Genomic DNA, 24,303 nt, shown 5'->3' with positions numbered 1-24,303 from the left:
GTGGACAGTCATGTGGGAGGCCTGCTTAGCCCTGCTGGGTCAAAATGACCCTTTTTGTTTTAGAGGCAACTGAGAAAGAACAGCCTGCACTGACAGGCCTACACATGGAGCTAACAGGAGCAGGGGATTCCTGAAATACCAGTTAGTGCATTATTTACTGGGGCTGAACAATGAAAAATGCAATTTGAAATGATGCATTAAGCAAATCGCAAAGGCTGTTCTATGTACTATGCAAATTTACGATGTGATGTGTAGTTTATATTCATGCTCCATCATGGTTTGAATCTTTAATGCTGTGAATGCTGAACTGAAACCTGACTTATCTTAAGTCAAATCACAATGTCATGGGGAAAATTCTAAATGTTGACTACTATACTACTACATTTATGTAGTGCATTTTTCTTAATTTGTAAAGAACATAGTCAAAAAAAGAGTTATTAAATTGCAGCATTTGTGTCGTTTCAAATTCCAATTATATTTGAAAATGAAAAACTGTTCAGCCCAATTTTTTTCTTCAGTTATGCAAATAGAAATGTGTTGAATCCACTTTAAAACAAGCCGACACAGTCTCCCGTTTGTGTCCACAGTTTGTGTTTGTTTTTCTCTCCTGCGAAATCTGGAAAATCAAACATGACTGAAACCTTTTTATTGCTGGATTTTTTTTGTAGCACTGAAAAAAACACCTGCAATTCTCCACGGCAACGCTTTCGTGTGTTATATGTATATTCAAAAATATAACCCTACTAAAAATACCGCGACTAAACACAGTGCAGATGCTCACTTTAATGATCGGTTTCAGCACAGGTAGAGTGGAGAAGTCCTGCGTTTTTTCCGCGCTTCGTGACATCAGTCTGATATTTACAGGCAGCTGCGAGCGAGCATTAGCAACCCAGTGGGGTCATTTGCCAAAGTCACAGCAGTCACATTCACTGCAGCAGGTGCACATTCAGTGTGACTATTGACGTCACGCTTTATGTGATTGCTGCTACGTTTTTTTTAGAAACGTATGGAAAAACCCCAATTTACAATTATACTGTATTTGCTATATTATGTGAGGCTGTAGATGTTGGGGAAAGAGCTGAGGCACCAGGACAAAACATATATATCATAACCTGATGTCAAATGACGGATGGTGTAATAATGAAATGTTTGTTTTTTTGGTCAGATGATGAATGAAAAAGCCCCGCACGCTCTCGTATTCTTGTCCCGTCTCAACTTAATTGAGGTGCAGAAACAGGGAATTATATATTTTTTTTCTCCACGTCATGGAAATGCTTTGCTGTGGAATTTCGCATCCAGCACCGTGCCAACGGCCAAGTGCCATGTGTCTGCTAACAGCCAGGCAGGCAGACTGACTGCAGTGGAAGGCCTGAGCTTGAGCCTGAGCAAAGGCTCGTTGGTTTCTGCCATCTTCCTCTTTGTCTGACCCCCCTGTGGCATTCACACGTCTACGTTCCTGACATCCTTCCCCAGAATAATTCACACTTCCACTCAGCGCAGGGAGCAATCTCAGCTGCCAAAGCATCTGGTGTCCTCTGAATCTGGCAGATACGGCTCTATCATCTTTACGTAAAGAACAACAGAGCGTGCTCGGATGGCACTCGGCACAGTAACCCATAGTATTGTGCGTTTACATTTTTTATTTTTTTAAATTCTAAAACCCTTTAAATTGAATGCGTCACTATAAGATGCATAGAAAATATTACTGGCTGTATCATGATCCAGGCACTGTTTGCTAGTTAGCTCCGTTAGCTGCATTAGCCCCTTTTAGTGCCGGTCTGCGCGCCTACAGTCGAACTGGAGCGGACTGTTTATAAAACAAAAAGAGCAGCGCTACAAATAACCAGCGTACCTGTGTACTGCGTATGTGTGCCTCTGTTTTTAAAGTTTAGCGTTACTTTAGAGACTCATTTTAACAATCCGGAGACGTGTAAATATGACGTCACACACGTCTTTTTCCGGTCAGTCGTCATGGAAACGCATCATGCTTTAACGTGCCCAGCACTAGATTTTATATAAACAATGTTTATTTTTAGCTAACATGAACAGCTTTGACATAGAATACAGAATACAAATGTTTTCCAGCTGCTTTTAGACTCACATTTTCACCACTAAATTAAATTTTTGTTGCACTTCTTCTGCTTTATTTATGACCACCCACTGTCTATGCATTATGCTTACTCCACTTGTTTGTCTGTATTTTATGAATATTCCTGCCTTCCATACGACTAAAGCATGTGGTGAGCGCAGCTGCGGCAAAAGGTGTGCGCTCGTGAGATGGGTGGTCTAAGATCAGAGACCTTCAGCTGTGGATAAACTTGACAGATCCACACCCAGGTCCACAGACAGAACACAAGTCATTCATTTAAATAAAATGAAATAATAATAATAGTAATTTGCAGGGTACATTTACTTCAACTCTGTCAAGATCATGGATATGTTTGAGTTAAGCGTCTTCACTTAAAGTTTTATTGTTACCTTTTTCGTTTTTCGTCTTACTACACACATACAAATTAAAGGCACGTGTGCTCACATGATGCTCACAGAGGCTGGCCCAGCTCTTGCTAATGCATTTTAAATGGCTTTCGATCAGGCCTATCTTGAAAAAAAAAAAAAAAAAATCAATCTAGTTCCTTCTCGTCCTGTCCTTGCTAATACTCCTAATGTCATCAAGGCCTTAATTTTTTGCATCTGTTTGTGCCATTAATGCTTCTGTAGCAGCCAACTACTCATTTGTGTTAGTTTATGTCTGGCTGCTAACAAACAAATCATTCTGGCAAGTTAATATATTTAGCATTGACTTAAATTGTATATTTATTTTATTATTAAATACCATAGTTCATCTCCTACTATAAATTACTATGTATCTTATGTCAATCTTCTTTTTTCGTGTTGTTCCAACAGGGTAAAGCGTACAGAGACAAGCAGCTTGTCTACCTGAAGGACCACCTAGAAAAATACTACCACAGCCGCGACAGGAAATGGATAGTGCTGTTCCCCGAAGGCGGCTTCCTGCGCAAACGGCGGGAAACCAGCCAGTTATTTGCCAAGAAGAATTCACTTCCGCACCTGACCCACGTAACGTTGCCTCGTTTAGGGGCCACGCACATTATCCTGAAAACCCTGGCTGCCCAGCAGGAGAACGGCAGCGTGGCTGTGGAGTCTGTGACCTCCAACCAGATAGGTAACTAACTCAAAAACACACACAACAGTTTTATCCTTTTTATCCTTTGAGGCTGTAGATGGTTGACACTGCCTGACGTTTAGAGTAGTGTCTGTCTGTCTGTCTGTGACAGGCATATCTCGCTGACCATTAGTCAGATCGACCTAAGAGTTTGTATATGGGTTGAGCATGGCCCGATGGTGTGCATCCTAGATTTTCACGTTTTTCGGAGTAATTTTAATTTTCACTGATTTACCACGCTACACCAGGCAAGCAGCTGCTCATCAGCAGCAGCTGCGCTGTCTTGTGCGGGGAGGTGGGAGGGAAGAGGCTGTCCTCACGGTGGCTGAGATATTTTCACACGGTTCACTGTAGAACATGGTGTTATACTGAAACGACGGAGTCGGTGTCCATTCACCAATGCGTAGGCACATTAGCTTGCGACTATTTTGCGGATAACTTTGGCGAACCTGTTTCCAAAGTTAAGCTAGCAAGGCTACGATTAGCATTAGCATAGGGCTAACATAATACAAACACTGTGCAACCTCATTAGGCACAAAGAAATTTTTTTTAATTTTCGATTAGCATAGCTAGCTGTTTTGTGACTGTCAGCCACTATAGGAATACATAATTCCTACGGGCACTGCACTAGTTTTGATAATCGATTAATCTTTTTGATTTAGTTTTCAAATGTTTCCGCTGCTTAAATATGAATTTTTTTATTTTTTTTTTGCTACATATTACAAATCTGAAAATTATTGGTTTGTGCACAAAACAAGACATTGAGAAATATCATCATTTCCAGGTTTTTCAAAGTTTTATTGACATTTTACGGCCCAAACAAGTACTTGATCAATCGAGAAAATAATCGACAGATGAATAAATTATGAAAATAATCGTTAGTTTCAGCCTTCTGCTCTTCATGTGGGTTATGTGGGTATTAAAACTAAAATCACAGGGTTAACCGCAAATTTAAAAATCAGTGGACTTGTTTGATGAAGTCAAATGAGCATCTGACAGTTGAACTGCATAATAACTTAAGAGTGAAGGCAGTTGCTTTCAAAAAAAGAACTAAGTTATAATAGTTTTGTCAGTTATGATGAGCAATATTTTTTTTTATTTTAAATTAACAACAAACTACTTGAATGCACACTGCTTCTGCTCACGTCATATGGGGGTAAAAAACTCAAAAAGCCATTAAAAAGTTTGACAGTGATTGATTAGGCCTTGTATAATCAAATCAGTTAGCTAAACCTGCATATATTGGGGTTTTTTTCTGGCCGTCAAAAAGCACAGCTAGCTCTGTCTGAGGTCTGGTGTACATTTTTTCGTTTTCCTCCATTTTAGTTCAGTCTGTGAAGTCCTGCTGTGCTGTGGAAGAAAAGTGCTCAGTCAAATGTGGGTTTTATGCTCACCGGATGAGGGGGGGAAGGGATATCTCACGCTTCGATCATAAAGCATTAAATCATCACCTATGTGTCCCACTGCCTCCTCCTGGGAGTCATGTTTTTAAATGGCAGGTGACTGGTGGGAAAGATTGCCAGGAGAGGAAAGGAAAGCATACACTGACATGCCAGAAAATGCATCAAGGTCCGTTAAACCCCAATGGTTATTTGCAAGAGAGTCATTTTTTCTTTTTGTGCAGGGACCAGTCCTAAATACAGCCAAATCTGCCATTAATAAGCCTTGAAAGTCAAAATATCCCTTGATTATAGATGTTTTCACATAAATCAACTGAGCTGTACATTTCATATTCTATCTTTATGTCCATGTCTTTTAAGACAATATTACAAAACTGTTTATTCTGTCACAAATGTATTTCCTGTTCATATAGTATTGACTTATTGGGTTCCTTCTATACAAATACTCTGTAAATACTAAAATTCTGCTTATAATAAAACATATTTTCTGATAATATAAAGCTTATCTAATGTTACAATGTTGTTAAGCACATACAATCCAGCTAGTTCGAATTTTCTTGAATATAATAAGCAAATGTTGCCATGTAATAGCTTGTTTTACCAAACAGGACTAGTGTACTCTTAAAGATTACAGACTAATGCAAAATTCATGCAGGTTTTTACTCAGCAACTTCAGCAACATTAAACCAGCCATAAACTTACAGATTCAATGAGTCTTCCAACAGCTGTGCATACGGCATACCCTGTTTACCCAGTGGACTCTCCTAGCTTTGCCTCAAAAATCCATTTTAACAGTGCGTTAATAGTAATTTGGCGACGTTGGACCAGGGGGAACTGAGAATGTGGACCCAAGACTCTCGAGCCGTCCTCCAGTTTGCTAACACAGCCCCTGCGTTCACTGGCCTCAGCAGTAACGGATGCAAAGATGCTGTCTTGTTCATCCGTCTCCACGACAAACTGTCAAACCAAAGAGTGTCTCTCTTAATTGGCCGAGACGAACGCGGTGCAGTTTTTTCAGCTTCGTCTTAAACCTTCTCCTCTGCTGCGACAGCAAAGGTTCCCAACGTTTATGGTTGTGCACTGTACTCCTGGTTCATATTCCAGTTTACAGTACATGTGTACAGTACCCTGTGTCCTTGTGAATCCGGCAGTAGCGCTCGTCCTTCCTCTTGAATCACGCTAATGGCGTTAAAACCAAAGAGCAAGACAAAACGCACACACACTCATGCACACTCTCGAACATAGCCAGAGGACTGTTATGTCACTCATTATCCTTTGTGTGGTGGTGTGTGATCAAAGACACACTACCCTCTCTCCCTTTGACCCTCCGTGATGCTCTGCAGAGTTTGCTGACTCACTCACACACAAATGGGGCCACTTGGAGAAAATAAGATTGGATGTAAATGCGTGTGTGTGCTGTTGTGCATCATCTGCGTAATGTCGCCGACGCTCGGTACGCTAGCGAGTACGGAAACGAAGCACATGGGTCACTGGTTACTGCAAGTGTAGTTCACCCCCGCGCATAAAGGCTCAGTGTGCAGCTAAGACTGATAAGGTTTATACAGTTGGTTGTAAAATAGCTGGCGGGTAAGCAAAGTCTGAGTCATTAAGGGCGTGAATGTGGTTCCATATGACACACGGGTACAAATGTTTGATCGCAGGAAGATTTAAAATGTGAAATTACTCATTAACCCAGTACTTGCCTACTTTTAAGTAAACCAAGCATAGTGTAATATTATATGTTTAAACATTATTCAACATTTAATTCACAGAAAAATCAAATTAGTTAAGTGTAAAAATGTATCAAGAATGGTGCTTTGAGTGTGCTTTCACACCTGCAGCATTTGGTGCGCACCAAACGTGTTTGGTCCCTTGGTTCTGTTTGTTTGCGTAGGTGTGAATGTAATCTCGGTACTTTGGTGCGCACCAAATCGACCGGTCCGCAGGTCTCGGACCGTTTTATCCGCTCTACTTTGGTACGGTTCCTCTGGTGTGAAAGCAACCAAACCAAATGGGACCAAATGGGACAAAACGGTCTAGTTTAATGCATTATGGATATGAGATGAGATACAGGATTACCCCCGAATTTCCACCGGACGCATTTTGCGACGTCCTCTGTCCAGTGCCAATCCCCACCGGGCGCGTTATGGCAGCGCAGCGCTGCCTTGCGAGCCAGCCGTATTCACACAAGAAGCCGCGGCGCGCCCGGTGGAAATGCTCACATTGATTAGATTGGCAGCGATCAGCTCCGGTGACAGTGACGGGAAATACGTGGTCACAGCATACTTTTTTTTTATATATATATATATATACATATATATATATATATATATATATATATATATATATATATATATATATATATATATATATATATATATATATATATATATATATATATATATATATATAATATTCAGATCAAATACAGAACTTGTGTTAAGTCTAAGTCAGAAGCAGTCTTGCCAACTCACTGTCAGAACCAACAGTGGGATCACTTTAATATCTGACAAATCAAATTATCATGTTACATTCCACATAACCATAAAGCAGAGTAGCACTCACTGATTTGTAGCTGAGCCATCAGTAGCTTAATAAACTGAGACGTTATCTATCACAGTATAAACAACAATTTATAATGGTAGACAAAGTTATATTCTTATGACTTATGCGCCACCATTTCCAAGCATTCCAGGTGTACATACTGTACAGTATGTAGCCAGCAGGCAGCATTGATTGTTTGTAGAGAGGAACTGGAGCTGACAAGATGTCATCTTTGATCTAATATTCATCTTACACCTGTCTGTTCACTCATTCTCTTTTTAATATGTGTTGAGTGTATGACAGAGGTGTTAATGTATGTCCAGTGAGCAGGGTTTCCTGTTTTTACTGCTCCTGTCCACAGCTGAGTGTAATTTAAACGGACTGACTCGCTGTAAAACTTCACTTAGTCACGTAGGCCTGGCATGTGGACTCTGCATAAAAGAAGCCATTGTGCTAACGGGGATGACGTGCTTGCTAAAAAGTAATAGCAGACTAAGTGGTCTGTGACCTTTGTCAAGCAGTCAAAAAAGGAAGCGCCGCTTTACGTTAGCTTCACCTCTCTGTGGTTTGCAGATACTGATTCTGCTCCTCTGTTCTCTCTTTTGTTCAGTTTCATGTTTAAATCATTTTAAGGTTGTAGTTCGTTTAATCTCTGTGCAGCTTGGATATAACGTCCCCCACTTGAGCCTGTCACAACTGATCAGAATTCCATAAGTCAGCGCGGGGCATCAGGCTCGGATCAAGTTTGGACAAAAATCTGTCAGATTCATGTCAGCTTGGGTTCATACTCTGATTGGATTTGGACGGAAACCAATGCAATCTGTGCTGCACCCTACTTTGAACTTCCTGCTAAACGCAGCAACAACGTTTCTAGCTTCTGCTAAAAGTGATGGAATGGGCCTATTCATCAATGTTGTAGCGAGGGATCGCCTCATATAGACGATGACTTATGGCGGAAACTCACTACATCACAGCGTAACAAACACGATTCATGTTTGAGGCCACTTCAGTCCAGTGTGATTATTTGCCTCTACTCATTTATTTTCTTTTATTTATGCACAGGTGTGGGCAGAGCTGACCCCCACACTCTGTACATAATGACTTGTACACATGCACCCTGTGGCTGTAGGCGACCACCAAACTTTATTACACGTGTAGCAATCCCTCTTCCACCTGTCATACCGCGGCCTTCTTGTTCTACTACTTTCATCACCCTTTTTTCAGTCTTTCTGTTCTCTTATCCACCCATTGGTTGTAGACAATGTGTGTTTTGAGTTTTTTGTTGGTTAATTTACGGAAGAGGATGAAGTCAGAATTCTGAGAATAATGTCAGAATTATGAGTTTTAACATAGAATTCTGAGAATAATGTCAGAATTATGAGTTTTAACATAGAATTCTGAGAATAATGTCAGAATTATGAGTTTTAACATAGAATTCTGAGAATAATGTCAGAATTATGAGTTTTAACATAGATTTCTGAGAATAAAGTCAGAATTATGAGTTTTAAAGTCAGAATTATGAGAATAAAGTCAGAATTATGAGTATAAAGTCAGAATTATGAGAATAAAGTCAGAATTATGAGTATAAAGTCAGAATTATGAGAATAGTCAGACTATTCTGAGAATGAAGTCCAATTTTTTGAGTCTTATATTCAGAAATTCTGAGTTTTAAAGTCTGAATTCTGAGAATAAAGTCTGAATACTGAGTTTTAATGTCAGAATTCTGAGTTTTGAGTTTAGTCAGAACTCAAATATTATTTTCCCGTGTGGCCCTAATCCTCTTCCATAGTTAATTAACACGTTTGAGATGTAAAGGTCCATTTTTCCTTGCACTGGCAGCCAAATTGTCTTGGGGCTTCAGCTGGTGTTCCACCACTCAGTTTGGCTTGCGACCAGGCTTCATTTGGCTGCACTGCTATGGTATAGAAATCTCCAAGGACACCGAGTAGTTACACTGTACTAATGACGGAGGAGCATTTGATCTATTGAATTGTCACTGAATCTCTACCAGCTGCAGTTCTGCTGTACGCCGATATTGACCTCCGAGTCTTTCAGGAAGACTTGTCACCGGCTGTTTTCCGACCACTGGATATCTCGAATACTAGTGGATGTTAGGTTATGTTGTAGTTATTTATCACTGTTTGTGCTCTTAGCTCAAATTCTGTCTTTTGTTTCTTCCATGACAGGTAACAAACGCACATGCCTGCAGTGGGTAATAGACGTGACCATAGCATATCCTAAAGCAAGACCCATGGACATCCAGACCTGGATCTTTGGCTACAGGCCTCCTACAGTCACACATGTACATTACAGGTAGGAGTGTTTGTCATTTCATTCACACTTGAGGAGTTAATGGAAATATAGTCATACTTTCATAGACTTGCTCTTGTCTGTCTTCTCAACAAACCAGAGGAAAGTATTCAACCTCCGCAACTGGACTCCTATTACCACAGAGTCACATCGCACCATCTGTAATGGAGTTATAAGTCACTTATGTTGGGTACTTTGAGACTTGATATTGTTCATGTGACTCACTTTACAAGCGTTCACCTAGACAAAGGCAGAACTCACAGTCCACCCACTAATGATGTGAGGTCACTGCAGAAAATCCAACCATGCAGAAACCTGGAAATACCACTCTTTCTTTTTTATGTCAAAGAATTTAAATATATTGGGGTTTTGGACCTTGTTTTTGGACAAAATAAGATAATTTGAAGACGTCACCTTTGTCTGTGGGAAATTATTTCAAAGGATTTCAAAGGCAAATCGATTGATTTTTGTTTTGTTTTATGTGCACTCAAATGCTTGAGCGTTAACTGTTCTAGTTGATATCACAACCTAAACTGGCTTTCAAAGGAAATGTCGACATGGAATTATAGTGTCAGGACTTCACATACAACAAGAAAAGGGGAAGTGCAAGAGAGGATAGAGACGTATTTTAATTAGAATTTCACCAACAGTGAACACACAAACTGAGTGTAGGAGCGGCGGGGGTTGCGTACCTTGTTCAGGGGCACTTTACCAGCTGAACTAAAGCCACTGAAAGGCAAAGGTCTCGACTACTCAACAGGAGGTGATCACTGTCTAAAGGCTGAGAAGTCGGGCATTGCTCCTCCATGGTGTTCTGCTCCCTCTGTGCTCCAGGTTTCCCCTCTGCTTATAATTTATCCACTTGAGGATATGATGAAGGTGGGCCAGTTATTAGATTGTCTATGGACTCACATCAAGATTAATGTGGTCCCCTGTGCATTGCCCATTATGTTTGTATTCAAGTTCAGGTTGAAGTCGTCTTGACCCCTTATGTTCCCCTCGCACCCCACAACTACTTCCTGACACATCTCCCATAGGTGTGTATACGTGTCTGTGTGCTGGTTGGGGTAGGGCTAAAGTAAAATGTGATTGATGAACCCTGGCTTGCCCACCTCTCTCTCTCTCTCTGGAGGCTTCTCCGCCCGCTCGGACTAAAGCTAAAGACTCATTAAGTCTGTAATTAGGCGAGCAGAGGAGTCGGTAGTCCCACCCGACCTCTGGGACTCTCTAATCAGCCATCGACTCTGCATCCTGGCGACATGCAGGGGAGACACCCAGCCAATCTTAAGGCACAGCTGTTCCCTTTTTTATGAGTGTACAACACACACTCGGTCCCAACTGTGTATAGACAACGCCGATCATGGATGGGCAAGCGCCTTTGCTGATGCAGGTGAAGAGTCAACAAGAGGATTAGACTGCCTGCTCATCAAGGGAACACTGGAGGGAGCAGTATTATGCTGATGGAAGAGGTGGTTAGACGAGTGAACCGCCCCAATCGCACTTTTTTAGTCTCTTATTTTATAGTGAGTGTATTCTTCCCTCACCAGCCTTCCTACAAATATGCTCCCCCACCACTTTATTAGGTACAAAGGACATCAAACAATGTGGCTTGGTTCACCGTGTTGTGCATCTGCAAAACCTATTTGTTTGAGTTACTGGTGCGAGTTACGTTTGCCTTTCAAACCTCTGTACCCCCTCAAAGATGGTTGTACCTGAAAATCTCTATAAATCATCACTGCCTAAAATACTCAGGCTTCAACATCCAGTCTCATAAATCACCTCAATTTGAACTTCATGGGTTCGTCTTGACCCCATTATTTATTTATATATATATATATAAAAATGTATACATATATAAAATGTATACCGGAAAAAGACGCGTGTGACGTCTTGTTTACATGCCGCAACACCGGAGTCCAGGCACCGTTTACCAGTAAGCTCTGTTAGCTGCATTAGCTCGTTTAGCCCCGTTAGCGCAGCTACAGTCGAACTGGAGCGGTCTGTGTATTAAAGGAAAAGAGCAGCACTACAAATAACCAGCATACCTGTGCACTGCGTATGTGTGCCTCTGTTTTTTAAGTTAAGCGTTACTTAAGAGACTCATTTGAACAATCCGGGATCACGTAAACATGACGTCACGCACGTCTCTTTCCGGTCAGTCGTCATGGAAACGTGGCATTTGTTAACGTTGACGCCGCACCAATATATATATATATATAATTATACCAGCTGATCAGATATTTGTGATTACAAGCAGTTGAACATTATCAGTCCCATTAGAGTCTGCATTGTCAAACAAGTTCATCATTCACATCATCAAAAATGGCAGCAGAGCCATAAAACATAAATCAGACCATAAATTAATGAACTACCAACAACCAGCCTGCTGTTGTTTGAGTATAACACCTAAATAATAATAATCAAAATAAATGACATTAATTGTTGTCAGCCATTCAGTGTAAGGGATATGACTGCAAGTTGAGTGTCAGCTGTCAGTATCTAGCATATTGCATCTGCAGTGTAGGCTGGTAGAAGATGGAATAGACAGGCATATATCTTTATCTGTCATTGTATACTGTTGTGCAAACCCCGCTCAGACTGCTCAGCTTAGTCATTCATTGATTTCACAGTGGTGTCTCCTCATTTTAGCATCCACCACCTTGGCCTACAAGCAGGAGATTGAATAGCAAAGGGAATTCACCCTCTAGCTTAGCATAAAAATGGGTTTATTTTATTATTATTTCTTTTTACTTTTGAGGAGCTTCTGCTTTTATTTTAAAATATATATAGACTCCTGACCTAGTTATTACCTCCCTCGCACTCGCAGGCTCTGAACATAGGTGTAAGAAACCTGGTCCTGGGCTGCGGCCTCTGTGGTCTGATGTAACAGGAAGTTGTTGCAGTCATCTTGGTGTTTTGGAGGTTTGAATACAACCGAACGATCTCTGTAGTTGACAAACATCCTCTTCCCTCCGTGCTCGCATTTTATGAGACTGTAGATACTATTGTGCCACAACAGTCAGCTGCTGAGTATTGAGTAATATTCTCGATGAATCCACATTGAGCGTGCTGCAATATACATATATATATATATACATATATTTCTCCTTTTAATCCCCCTACCTTTCCTCTTTCTGTCCTCACCCCTCGGCTTCACCCTCCCCCGCTGTCTCCTGCCCTCTCTCCACATAATCTCAGCCTCCCAGGCTGTGGCATCATAAGCCCTCTGTGAATGGCAGATGGGAGAGAAGCTAGGTGGGTGTACAGAGGACAAGCGAGGGTTAGTTCAGCGGTGGGTGTTAAATATGTTGAAATCCCTTCTTCTTCTTCTTCTTTTTTTTTTCTATCATAACGCATATTCTTCTCACCGTTTGTGCTGCTGTGTGTGCGTTTCTGCTGTTTTTGAAAATATCTGAAAGGTGACGTGATAAATGGACTCGCAGTCTGCCTGGTCATCACGTGCATGCTCGCTCACCTGTTTCTTTCTGTTGTTTTTTTTTTTTTTTTGCAGATGCACACAGTCCTTTTCTTGCGATATCCGAGGCATTTTCTTTTTTGTTTAAAAAGTTTATTTAATTATGTACATCAGATGCTACATTTCTTTTTTTCCCTGTAACCAATTTGCATTTATTGAGGTTCCTTCAACATCTCACCCCAGGATCAATATCACGCACATTGGTGTTTTACCAGTGAGTGTAATGAGTGCTTTGGTAATTAGAGGTTGATGTCTGGGGATAATGAAAGTGTAGAAAGTTTTTTTTTTTTATTATTCCTTACAGTATGTGCGTCACCATAGGAAACTGTTGCAGTAGTCAACCCCAGCTAGAAATGGGACAATATAAAATATTTCTAGAGCTGAAACAATTAATTGATCAATCAACTATTAATTGTCAACTATTTTGATAACCTATTAATCGGTTTGATGCCTTTTTCATGATTAAAACAAGATTTCTCTGATTGTTTTAGCTTCTTAGATGTGAATACTTTCTTCGTTTTTTGCTCCACATAAAGAAATCATTAAATCTGAATAGTTTCGGTTTTTGGACAAAACAAGACATTTGAGAACATCATTTCTGATCAACGTTTTTTAACATCGAGAAAATAATCGACAGATTCATCGATTACAAAAATAAATTCAAAACATAATTGTGATTCACTATATTATTGCAAAATGTTCAACAGGTGTAGCATTCTGTCAATTTACTGTGGTCCAAACAACGCATATACGATACATATTTTTACGTCAACTATTTTGATCATCGATTAATCTTTTTTTTTTTAGAATTAAAACTAGTTTTCTGATTTTTCAGCGTCTTAAATGTGAAAACTTTCTGGTTTCTTTGCTCCACATAACAAAGAAATCGTTAAAATTTAATCATTTTGGTTTGTGGACAAAACAAGACATAATTTTCAGGTTTGAAAAACGACTGATCAACATTTTAGGAACCAAGCAGTTAATTAACCCTAACCCTTAATCCTGAAAAGAATCGGCAGATTAATCAATCATGGGAAATAATCCTAAATTGTAGCCCTAATAATTGTTTGTAATCGATCATAATTAGGGCTGCAACTAAGGATTATTTTCAGAATCGATTATTCTGTCAATTTCTTTCTGGATAAATCGAGTAATCGTTTGGGCCATAAAATGTTGAAAGATATTGATCAGTGTTTGTCAGATCAATTATCAAAATAGTTGACGATTAATTTAGTAATGATTAATCGAGTAATTGTTTCAGCTCTAATCATAATAAGTCACGAGGAAACATACATTGTGGCCCATTATATTTAAATCACAAGGACTGTATGTAACACAGGAAGTCACATGAAATATGAAAGTTTTTCCCTCATTCACGATTATCACAATAATAGAAATTAACCACAATTAACTTAATGTAAGTGGCTTTTATCACAATGAACAATAACATCGTATATTATGTTCACATTGTCAGTTTCAGTATAATAACAGCCATGTAAAAGTCCTACATTACAAAATACACGCCTCCTATTTGTATGAAATTAAATCTGTTGACTCTGGCTCTATTTGGATAGCAGCTTCCATACAGGTTTGTGTAATTCAAAGGGCTTAACAGACAAAAGAAGAGAGCTGATATTTAAGCAGCACGAAAGAACACGGAGAAACAGTTTCAGTCGAATGCACGTGGAAATATAAAATGAGTCAAATTAGAAAAATACAGGACAAAGGATTAGTAAAGCCGTAAAATAAATAACGATAAGAGGGAGCAAAACGTTGGGAATGTGAAAACAATAAAAACGATTGAACAATTACTAGTTACTGATTCTGATCAAACGCTCAACTCACGAGTGCTGTCTTTACCACAGTCTCATTAAATCATTTGTCTTGTTGATTTGCAGTGCGCTGAGAATATGTTAATGAGTTTTTAATTTAAACTAACTTGTGTTAAAAAAAAAAAAATATTCCGGATATAAGCATATGTGTCTGCAACAACAAATAATGTTTAGCACAACATTTTGGAATCGTTGATTTTATTCAATTAGTGAAAAGATTGATTCACATTGATGCACTCGTCTGCCATGCTGGGTCGGTTTTCAGGCCCGATTCTGACTTTTAATCACGTCGAGTGTCGTCTGTGACTGATCCATATTAAAATACAGCGTCTGTGTCAGTGTTTATGTTTCTCTACATTGATTTCTGGCTCTTTTAGCGTCGCAGAAAACTCTGCTCTCTTGTTACCCTGCGTATGAATACAGCATGCGCCGTCAGTTCAAACCATGTGAACCTATTACAGTGTTTTTTCTCCCTGGCCTCTTATATCTGACCCCTGAAGTGATGCTGATAACAGGTCGATGCCCCCCATGCCAGGCGGTTAATAACGGCTCAAAACTACAAGAGCTACTCTGTCCGGGGGCATACGGTCACTGGGACGAGGTGAAAGTGAGCTTCTGTGGAGATAAACAGGACCTGGTAATGTTTGCTCGAGACTAAACTTAATCCAAAATAGATGATTAATTTCAGGCTTCGTGACATGAACAGCAGTAGGAACTAAGATTCAGCTCAGACAGGCATGGTTGCTAACAGCTTGTGGCACGTCTAACACAAATTATGGGGCTATTTTTTGCTCATTTAAGTGCCTGGAACTGGGTGTACATGATTGTATCGTGTTGATTACTGACCAAAACATCCGTTTTAAGGACCTCCCGTGTAATGGCGCTCCAACTGAAATGGTAGTTGACGGATAGTGAAGTTCGTTTCAAGTTGGATATTGCACACATTGGCTCTGAGGTCCGACAGTGATCTGTCTTCTTATAAACTAATTTCACGTCATCAGTGCTCCAGCTAAACATTTCTCAAACACAAAACACTGGCACACAGTGGTGTTGACCTGCTTTGGTCCCTACTAAAGTTTGTGTTTTTATGTTTTTTACCTCTTTTAGGACGTTTTTCTGGCATAAACGCTGACCTCATCAGGAACAGTAGTCCCTTTGAGGACTAAAACCTGGTCCTAATGAGGCAGAACCACATGTCTTAAGGGCTAAGATTTGAATCGTGGTTAGGTTGAGGTTAGGCATCGAATAGTCAAAACCATGCAGTGTTTTAAGAAGTAATATCTGTGCAAACCTGTTTATCTTTGTTCAGTTGAAACCTCATTTTAAACACTTTTTTAATCTTTTAAATTTGCGTATGTGGTTTATAACACATTTTCCTTTGGGGTGGTCAAGTTTGAAGAGTTTTTATGTTGATTCAGCTTTCTTAAACCAGGATGTGAGGATGCAGTACTCTTAGGGCCTGATTTACTAAGATTCCAAATAGCGAGCGCTAAATTGCTTGCGCGAGCAGAAAGACTGCGCCCGCTACTGGGTTACATTTTGCGGGTGAACTACTAAGATCGCGGCCGCAATTGACTACAGGCGCAGAAGTGGTTAAGACCGCCCTATTTAAATGAGGATTTTGCGCGAGTCAAGAGTTGTCCACATAGAGAAAGAGCAGACTCAACGGAAGCGCAGAATTACATTTGAAGCCACTGAACGAAAGCACAGCTGACGTTCTGCGATGAGCAGATAACTGGGATCGAGGCATATATGACATATTGTTCCCCGGGTCCATAGGACATTTTTATATTATTATATTTATTATTATTATAATCCTGCGTCGGTATTTTGGACAGCTCCATCATTACCTGACGTATCAAACAAAGAAAACTATGGACTATGGATGTTGCTGTAAAAAAAAAAAGAAAAAGAAGGTGCTGCGCTCACCTGCTGACTCACCTGCAGCTCACTGACAGCTGCCAGGGAGCGAGTTCTGCTGTTTCTATGGATCTAATGGATGAGTGACTTTCTTGTCAATAAGTAAATAAATAAATAAAGCGGATCATCACAACGGCTTTTAAGTCCCAGTCCGTCCCTGGTTTCATCTGTGTTCATTCAGTCAGGCTGAGTTTCCATTACGCGTGCCAACAGTCTTTGATCTGACGTCAGAGGCGACGGGACAATCGATATAGATGATATATCTATAGCTGATTCAGATAGTTACATTAAATAGTGATTGATGTGATTATTTATTGCATTTAAATGTGCCTGGAACTGGAAGGGTTAGGGTTAGGGTAACCTGCCTGTGAGGTTTTGGTGACGTGTGCGCACTGCGCCTGCGGTACGCCTGGACCCGTTAAGGTAAAGCGGGGGTCCCTGTCCCTCCGGTCTTAACCGGGGAACATAGGTACGACCCCTCCTTGAACCACAAACTGCAGACCAAGGTAAGCCCATACCAGTACAAACACGCATTTCTCCTCTGGATATCTATGTTTAATTTATTCAAATATACCAAAGAAGAAATGAATGTGAGTCATCTGTGAACGCGTAGTTGAACATGCTCTGGAAAGGCGTAATTTCCTGATTTACAAATATATATAACTATAAATAACCGCAGCCATGTGCGCGCCGCGCACCGCTGTGCGAGTTAAGACCTGCCTTTCAAACGTGCTAAATATAGACGCAAAAATAAACACCACAATCAGTTTCAGGTTTGATAAATCACTTTGCGCGTGCTAAAATAACCTATTTACATTTTCTCCTCCCATCGCACGCAAAATAGCGTGTAAACGCCCCATATTGCATATGCATTAAGACAAGAACGCTAAATGGGTTGCGAGTGCCATTTTGCCCGTCTGAGGGACACACTCCTCGTTGCGCCCTGTTAGTAGATCAGCATCAACGCTAATCTGCGTGTGCAATCCAGTTTGCACACGTTTTTGCACGCGCAAAGCTTTGGTAAATCAGGCCCTTAATGTAATCTGAAGAGTACCGGGAAACTTTGCGTTCCTTGCGTCCATCAGTCATTTCTAATTTTAAACAAACTACATTCTTTGATCAGCACACCCCTCACCGGTTATACCGAGCGATAATCCGACAGCTCATTACCAGAGAAATGTGATAACTAGCACGGGTATGTTATTTAATATCTTGGCCGTGAAAAGTATGCGCAGCTATTTTTACTGACGTAAGAGTATCTGCAGTTACAGTAAGGTGGTGACCCGGCATGTGTAAATATAGTATTAAAAAAACTAACAGAACAGATAAGAGTCTACTTTATTAGTCTTGTTGAATCCACATGTTGGGGGATTTCTCAACTTTCCTCCCTCTGTTTGAGGTTCTGTCAGATCCATTGTTCTGCACCAAACCCTTTTCCTGGAACACAGATGCCTTTTGAGTCAGAGAGGAAGCTGATGAAACACTAAATGGCTCTATTAACGAGTGGACTCCTAACCATTCTTCATCTTCCCCCCGACTGCGGATAAGCACTTCTTGTCGTTCTTGCGAGAAAACAGCCGAGCCCTTAAGAGTTATGGTGGAGCGTGTGGTTTTACTTAGGAATCCCCATTCACCATAAAAAATGAAATTAGAGAAGGAAATCTCCATTATTGATCCAGCGCTGCTCTAACAAAGCAGAGATGTATGTACAGTTCTGTGCAAAAGTCATTACGCTTGTTGCTTCAGCGACGCTATAATGACCGTACGCTTGAATTATCTCTCAATCACTTTATTGGAACACATCCAGAAAATATTTATTTTACAAAGCAACAACTAGCTTCTACAGGTTGAAGTGTCAAGTATTTAGTATTTAGCACAATCCTGGCTCTCTTAAGCCTGGAATGGAACCCTAAGTGATGCTATTGGTAAACCTGTGTTCGTCCTACTGTTTCATCCATTCATCTTCTACCGTTTTATCCTCCACGAGGGGGCGCTATGCCAATCTCAGCTGTCCAATTTCCCTAATCCCGATATTGCATGTTTTTGGACTGTGGGAGGAAACCAGAGAGATTAAGTGCTATGAAGTTTCGAACTATATAGTTTTTAACATTCTGATTCTTGATTTAATTAGGGCTGAAACAATTATTTGCGTAATTTTAATGATTAAATTAATCGTCAACTATTTTTTTTTTTTTTTATTTAAGACTTTCACAACACATAAAACACACTTACAATACAAACAATAACTAATCCCTAATCACCACCCACCCACCCACCCACCAAACCTGTACCACGAAATCAAAATACAGTCATTATGCATATTTGTTGACAAGGCAAAAATAATAAATAAATAAAAATGAATAAGAAAAAACACATGTACCAACACAAATAGGAGAATCTGTATTATAGAGCCAAATTTTCTGTTTCCATTTGCTCCACAAATGTCAGGAAGGGCTGCCATATTGCATAAAATTTCGACACAGACCCTTGCAGAGAGTATCTTATTTTTTCCAGCTTCAGATATTGCATAGTCTCTTTAATCCAGTGGAAGTACAAAGGAGGAAGAGGGTCTTTCCATCTGAACAGAATCAGTGGTCTGGCCAGCAGTGTACAAAAGGCCACCATATTGGATTTGCTACCCAAATTCACAACCTGTGGAGTGACACCAAATAAAGCAGTAAATCGTCAACTATTTTGATAATCCGTTTTAGTTTTTTTTTTCATTATAAAAAGATCGTTTTAGCTTCTTAAATGTGAATATTTTCTGGTTTCTTTGCTCCATATAACAAAGAAATCATTAAAACTGAATCATTTTGATTTGTGGACAAAAACAAGACATTTGAGAACATCATCATTTCCAGGTTTGACAAACACTGATCAGTATTTTTCTACATTTTATGAACCGAACGATTCATGAATAGAATTGTCAGCTGCAGCTTCAGATTTTATTGCTTAATCTGTTAGTCTGGAAGAAAATGAGTAGAACGTTTGGGATTTGAAGCTTCATTCTGGAGTCTCCTCAACGAGAAGGACCTTTTTTTTGCTTCTCTTTGCTCCCAGGGCACCTTTTGTTTTTTAAGATTTCACAGCCAGAGAGATTTAGGTCTTCATAGACTCCCCCAAACAGCGTCTGGCTGCCCTCCAAAGAGGCTTGTTGTTGAGTGGACAGACTTTTCCAGCCGTAGTCCAAATTTAATTAGGCTCTCAGTTTGAGGGGAAAACGGTACGTCAAGAATCAGCGGCTGCTCAGAGGGCTAAACGGTCCAAACAAGTAAGTGACTTCTGATTAGCACTCTTTGTAATATCCCTAATTTGTCTTTTTTTCGAATATATAGCCACACGCGTAACAATTATCATCCGTTTTTACGCTTTTTCCATCAGCGCTGATTGTCAGTCACGGTAATTGCACCCTCACTTCCATGTACACAGGATGTAGCACGGGTCAAGGCATAGTAGGAGTCGGATGTTGCAGGGTATTGACAGGAGAAACTGCAGCTCTGTCTCTCTCTCTCTCAGCTGTCTCTGTGCCAGAGTGTCAGGTTAACAAGCCGGTCGCTGCCAAGTGGGTTAGGTTGGAAACGAGAGCGCCGTCGTGGCCTCACGCCAGCGCATCGCCACCGGTTCCTCACCACCACCAGCGTCTACTACGACTGTACACTGTTGTCTGTCCATTCGTTTCCCCTTTGCACAATATTGACACTGCAGCAGAGCAACAGTTCAATTATGTTTCACTCTAACAGAGAAGCACTGCTGTTTGGATCGGACCTCAAATGTTTAGATGATGTTATTTTATCGAGCATATACTTTATTTATTACTATATTATATTATTAAATTAATGTTTTGCATACCAAGGAAGAAGCAGAAACAGTTGGTAGGTTTAATTTAAATGGATTGTTGTAGGGCTGAAACAATTCATTGATTTCTAACTTCTTAAATGTGAATATTTTCTGGTGTCTTTGCTCCATATAATTACATTTGTTTATAATTTTGCTTTATAGACATTTCATTTTGACATTTGGGTAACGCCAATCAACATTTTTCACCGTTTTATGACATTTTATGGACCACACGTTGAATTTGAGAAATCCAACATTTTAATTGTTGCAGGCGTAGATTATTGCTATTATTTTGATAAAGTGTTTTTACACAATATATATATATATATATATATATATATATATATATATATATATATATATATATATATATATATATGTACAGTGAAATTATAAATGAAACAAATAGTTGATTATGTGTGTCATTCAAGCAAAAATGCTAAACTTGTACTGGTGCTATTTTCTGGATTGTGACTTCGATGCTTTTCTTTTAGTGATCTTGTTTAAACGACATTTTATAGATGTGATACATCTGCAAAATAATCAACATTAATTGATAAGGAAAGTGATAACAAATTATTCAAAGGAAGTTAGTTGGTCACATCCTAAAACTAGAAAAGCACTCGGAGAGCGCAGACCGGAGCATTCCCAAAATTGAATCACTTGTTCCTGGTCCCATTGTGGACATTTCCTGAAAATTTCACCCAAATCCCTCTGTGACTTTTCAAGTTATGTTGATAAAAGACTGAGACACTCCGGCGAAAACATACCTCCTGGCGAGGTCAATAATAGCTTTCTTTAGGACAGGAAATGAAGCTTGTCAAGCAGTGAAAGCAGCAACTGAGACACCGAGAGACAGACACCGTATTTAAGCACTTTGCTTATTACCTGTGAATCCATGTCCGGCAGATCAGTGACTCAAAAGATACCCGATACTCACAGGTGGAAAAGCTGTTGTGGAACTCTAATCACCTGATCAGGTGGCCAAAGACGCTCGGCTTGAGTGTTTTGAGCAGCCAGAGCAGCTACTGGTGTGTAAAAAAAAAAAAAAAGAAAAGCTTTATCTTCAAAGATTCATCTTAATTAGAATCTTTTGGCAGATGAAAGTGGTGGATTTTAGGCAGTTTTTGAGTCTCTTTTGAATTTAGCACAAGTTTCATGCCTCTGGGGACATGGAAGTTACTCTACTTTAACAGGATCTTGTCCAGACTCGCCACAGACCGACGCAGTGAACCGCTGGATAATGAGGAGAAGTGTCCAAAAAAAGATAAAATAAAATATACAGCCCAAACGGACGTCTGTGTTGACTTCTGAAGCGTGTAGGCCAAGTCTGTTCCTGATCAGGCTTCAGTGTCTATCTGCACTTGTGTCCTCTCTGACCTCCACCCCACTTTCCGCACTGCTGGATATCTGGCGTACCCGAGACGAGGTTTTCTTGCGGTACTTCTCTTCCTAAAATACACGGTATATGTGGTAAACGCAACAAACGAACAGTATTTCTAGTGAGCAAAGAAACGGGAGCATCCTGGACTTGCAAGGGTTCTTTCTGTGATGTAGTCAAGTGGAATACGATGTGTCGACGCGTTTTATTCTGAAAAGTAAACCAGATGTCTTATTTTTCTAAGTGTAGACCCAACATGCAAACGTTTGCAACCAGTGACCTTTGACACGTTGACTAGATACTGGATCGGAGACGCAACGCCAACCGTTCTGCAACCAGTGTATTTTGGGGTTGACAGTAGCTGCACTAATATTCAGTATACTACGAGTCGACCCTGGTTTGTACCAAAAGAAAATGACATTATCAAAGGGTTAAAAACAGGAGTGCTTAATTTCATTATTTTCTGTTTTCATTTTATTTGGCCGACCCTGGACATACTTGAGTTGAATTACGCCTGCAGCCGACCGTATTCTTGATTCATGACGGTCTGTAAAATGTCCGACTAATGACGGACTATAACGCGTACCATTTCCTGGCAGAGTGCCTCTGTATTGCAGTTGTATGTATGACAAAGAAAAGCGTCACGTTTTTTTTTGCTTTAAACTAAATTATTAAAAAATCGGTCACATCACATCTCTGTGCCGATCCACTAATGATGGCAGCTATTAGTGGTTTAATTATTAATCAACAGTCAAATTACTTTTTTTTGGGGGGGGGGGTGAAATATGATGACGAAATAGTCCAGAACCCAAAGATCACCAATCGTACATTCATACCTGCAACATGGTCCGTCTCCTTAAGCAGCTTTTAAAAGTGAGGACATCTCCCTCACTAGAGAAGTGTTGCCTCCTCCTAGGTTGCTTTTTAAAAAATATATCGAACACTTGACCAATCAATAGCCGTATCACTTATTGCTGCCCTCTTAGAGGAACTCCCCTCGTATAGGCACAGATGTACTTTTACTGTGTGGATGTTATCCGGTCAGGAATATTGAGCAAACGTTGAGTGCAGAGGAAACGCTTATCTGAGGGAGGAGACTGTAACCTCTATTTGAAGGTGACCAGAACCTGCCTGTGTGGGTGTGCAGCCTGCTAGAGACCCCTTCTGGTCAGAAACCAGATTTCACGAAGGCTTGTAAAAGTATACTCCTGCTCTTTTTCTTACTGTATCATGTGTCACATTGTGATTGTTAAAATATTGACAAAACAAGTCGTAATCGATGAATCTGTCGATTCTTTCCTTGATTAATGGAGCGCTTGTTTGATCTGTCGGGACATATTGATCTGTATCTACTAAACCTGAGAATGAGGATGTTCTCGAATGTCTGTGTTTTGTCCACAAATCAAAGTGGTTCAGTTTGAATGATTTCTTTGTGACGCGCAGCAAAAGAAACCAGAGAATCTGAAAGCTTGTTTTATTTATTGAAATCAATGATGAGAACTTGATTGATCCTGTGCTTCCACTTGTACTTTGAGGACGTTCCCTTAAGATTTAAGGGACAGTCTGTACTGTGAGTTGACGATTCCTCTTATCCTTGAGGAGCACCAATGCAGCACTCAATTTAATTATATAACAGCTATATTTTTAGATAATTTCCTCATAAATGCAATCTTTCATTTTAACCAATTCAAGATGTAAAAAAAGTTTTGGGAAAAAAGCACCAATGTATGCAAGAGTATGTCATTTTTGTTATTGGATTACTAAACTATTTTTTAAAAATGTGTTTTTTTAAAGACTTAAATCTGAAAAGTTCAACGTTTTTTTTCTTCATATAGCAAAGAAATCATTCAAACCGAATTGTTATATTTATTTGAGAACATCATCATTCACAGGTTTGACAAACAACTGATTTTCCTGACCCAACAAGTACTCGATTAATCGAGGAAATAACTGATAGATTCATCAGTTATGAGGCTAATTTCTTAGTTGCAGCTCTTCTAATTTCTGCCACTTGGGTCTTTCAATCAAAACAAATAAAAATCCCTTGTTTGACGACGCTGGGAAGCAGCGCGGGATCATGGGAATTGTTGTCTTGTTTTGGTTTCCCCTGTGTGTTTACATTAGTTGTGATCCATTAGTCACTCACACACACACACAATAACATACAAATATACACTCGTAGTAGTAAATATTTACTCCCAGAAGTTACAGCAGGGACGGTTAAAGTAGATGACATTATTACCTTGAATAGAAATGTGGATTTTTATGATATAAAGATATATAAAGTTTTGAAGGTGTCAAGAAAGTTGATGCTTTCACTTATTTGTTAAAGTTATGTTGATTTAAAAAAACGGGAGAAATAATCATTAGCTGTCATCTCGTTGATGCCACACTGTACCACCACTGTCTTTTTCCCTCTT

General features: G+C 39.8%; 1 protein-coding gene across 1 annotated transcript in view; it reads left to right on the top strand.

Moving 5' to 3' along the window:
- lpgat1 (lysophosphatidylglycerol acyltransferase 1) overlaps window positions 1–24,303 on the top strand; it is a gene marked incomplete at its 3' end in the record, with an annotated part of 41,710 nt that overhangs the window by 14,580 nt on the left and 2,827 nt on the right. Inside the window, exons 5-6 of the mRNA XM_083899050.1 lie at window positions 2,905–3,184; window positions 9,315–9,441. Of these exons, the coding sequence (XP_083755176.1) occupies window positions 2,905–3,184; window positions 9,315–9,441 (407 nt within the window). The remainder of the gene's footprint in view (window positions 1–2,904; window positions 3,185–9,314; window positions 9,442–24,303) is intronic.

The sequence above is a fragment of the Microchirus variegatus genome, assembly GCF_963457635.1.
Source record: "Microchirus variegatus genome assembly, chromosome: 12".
NCBI lineage: Eukaryota > Metazoa > Chordata > Actinopteri > Pleuronectiformes > Soleidae > Microchirus > Microchirus variegatus.
Note: the sequence above shows the minus strand (reverse complement) of the source record. Positions and strands in the feature narration are given on the sequence as shown.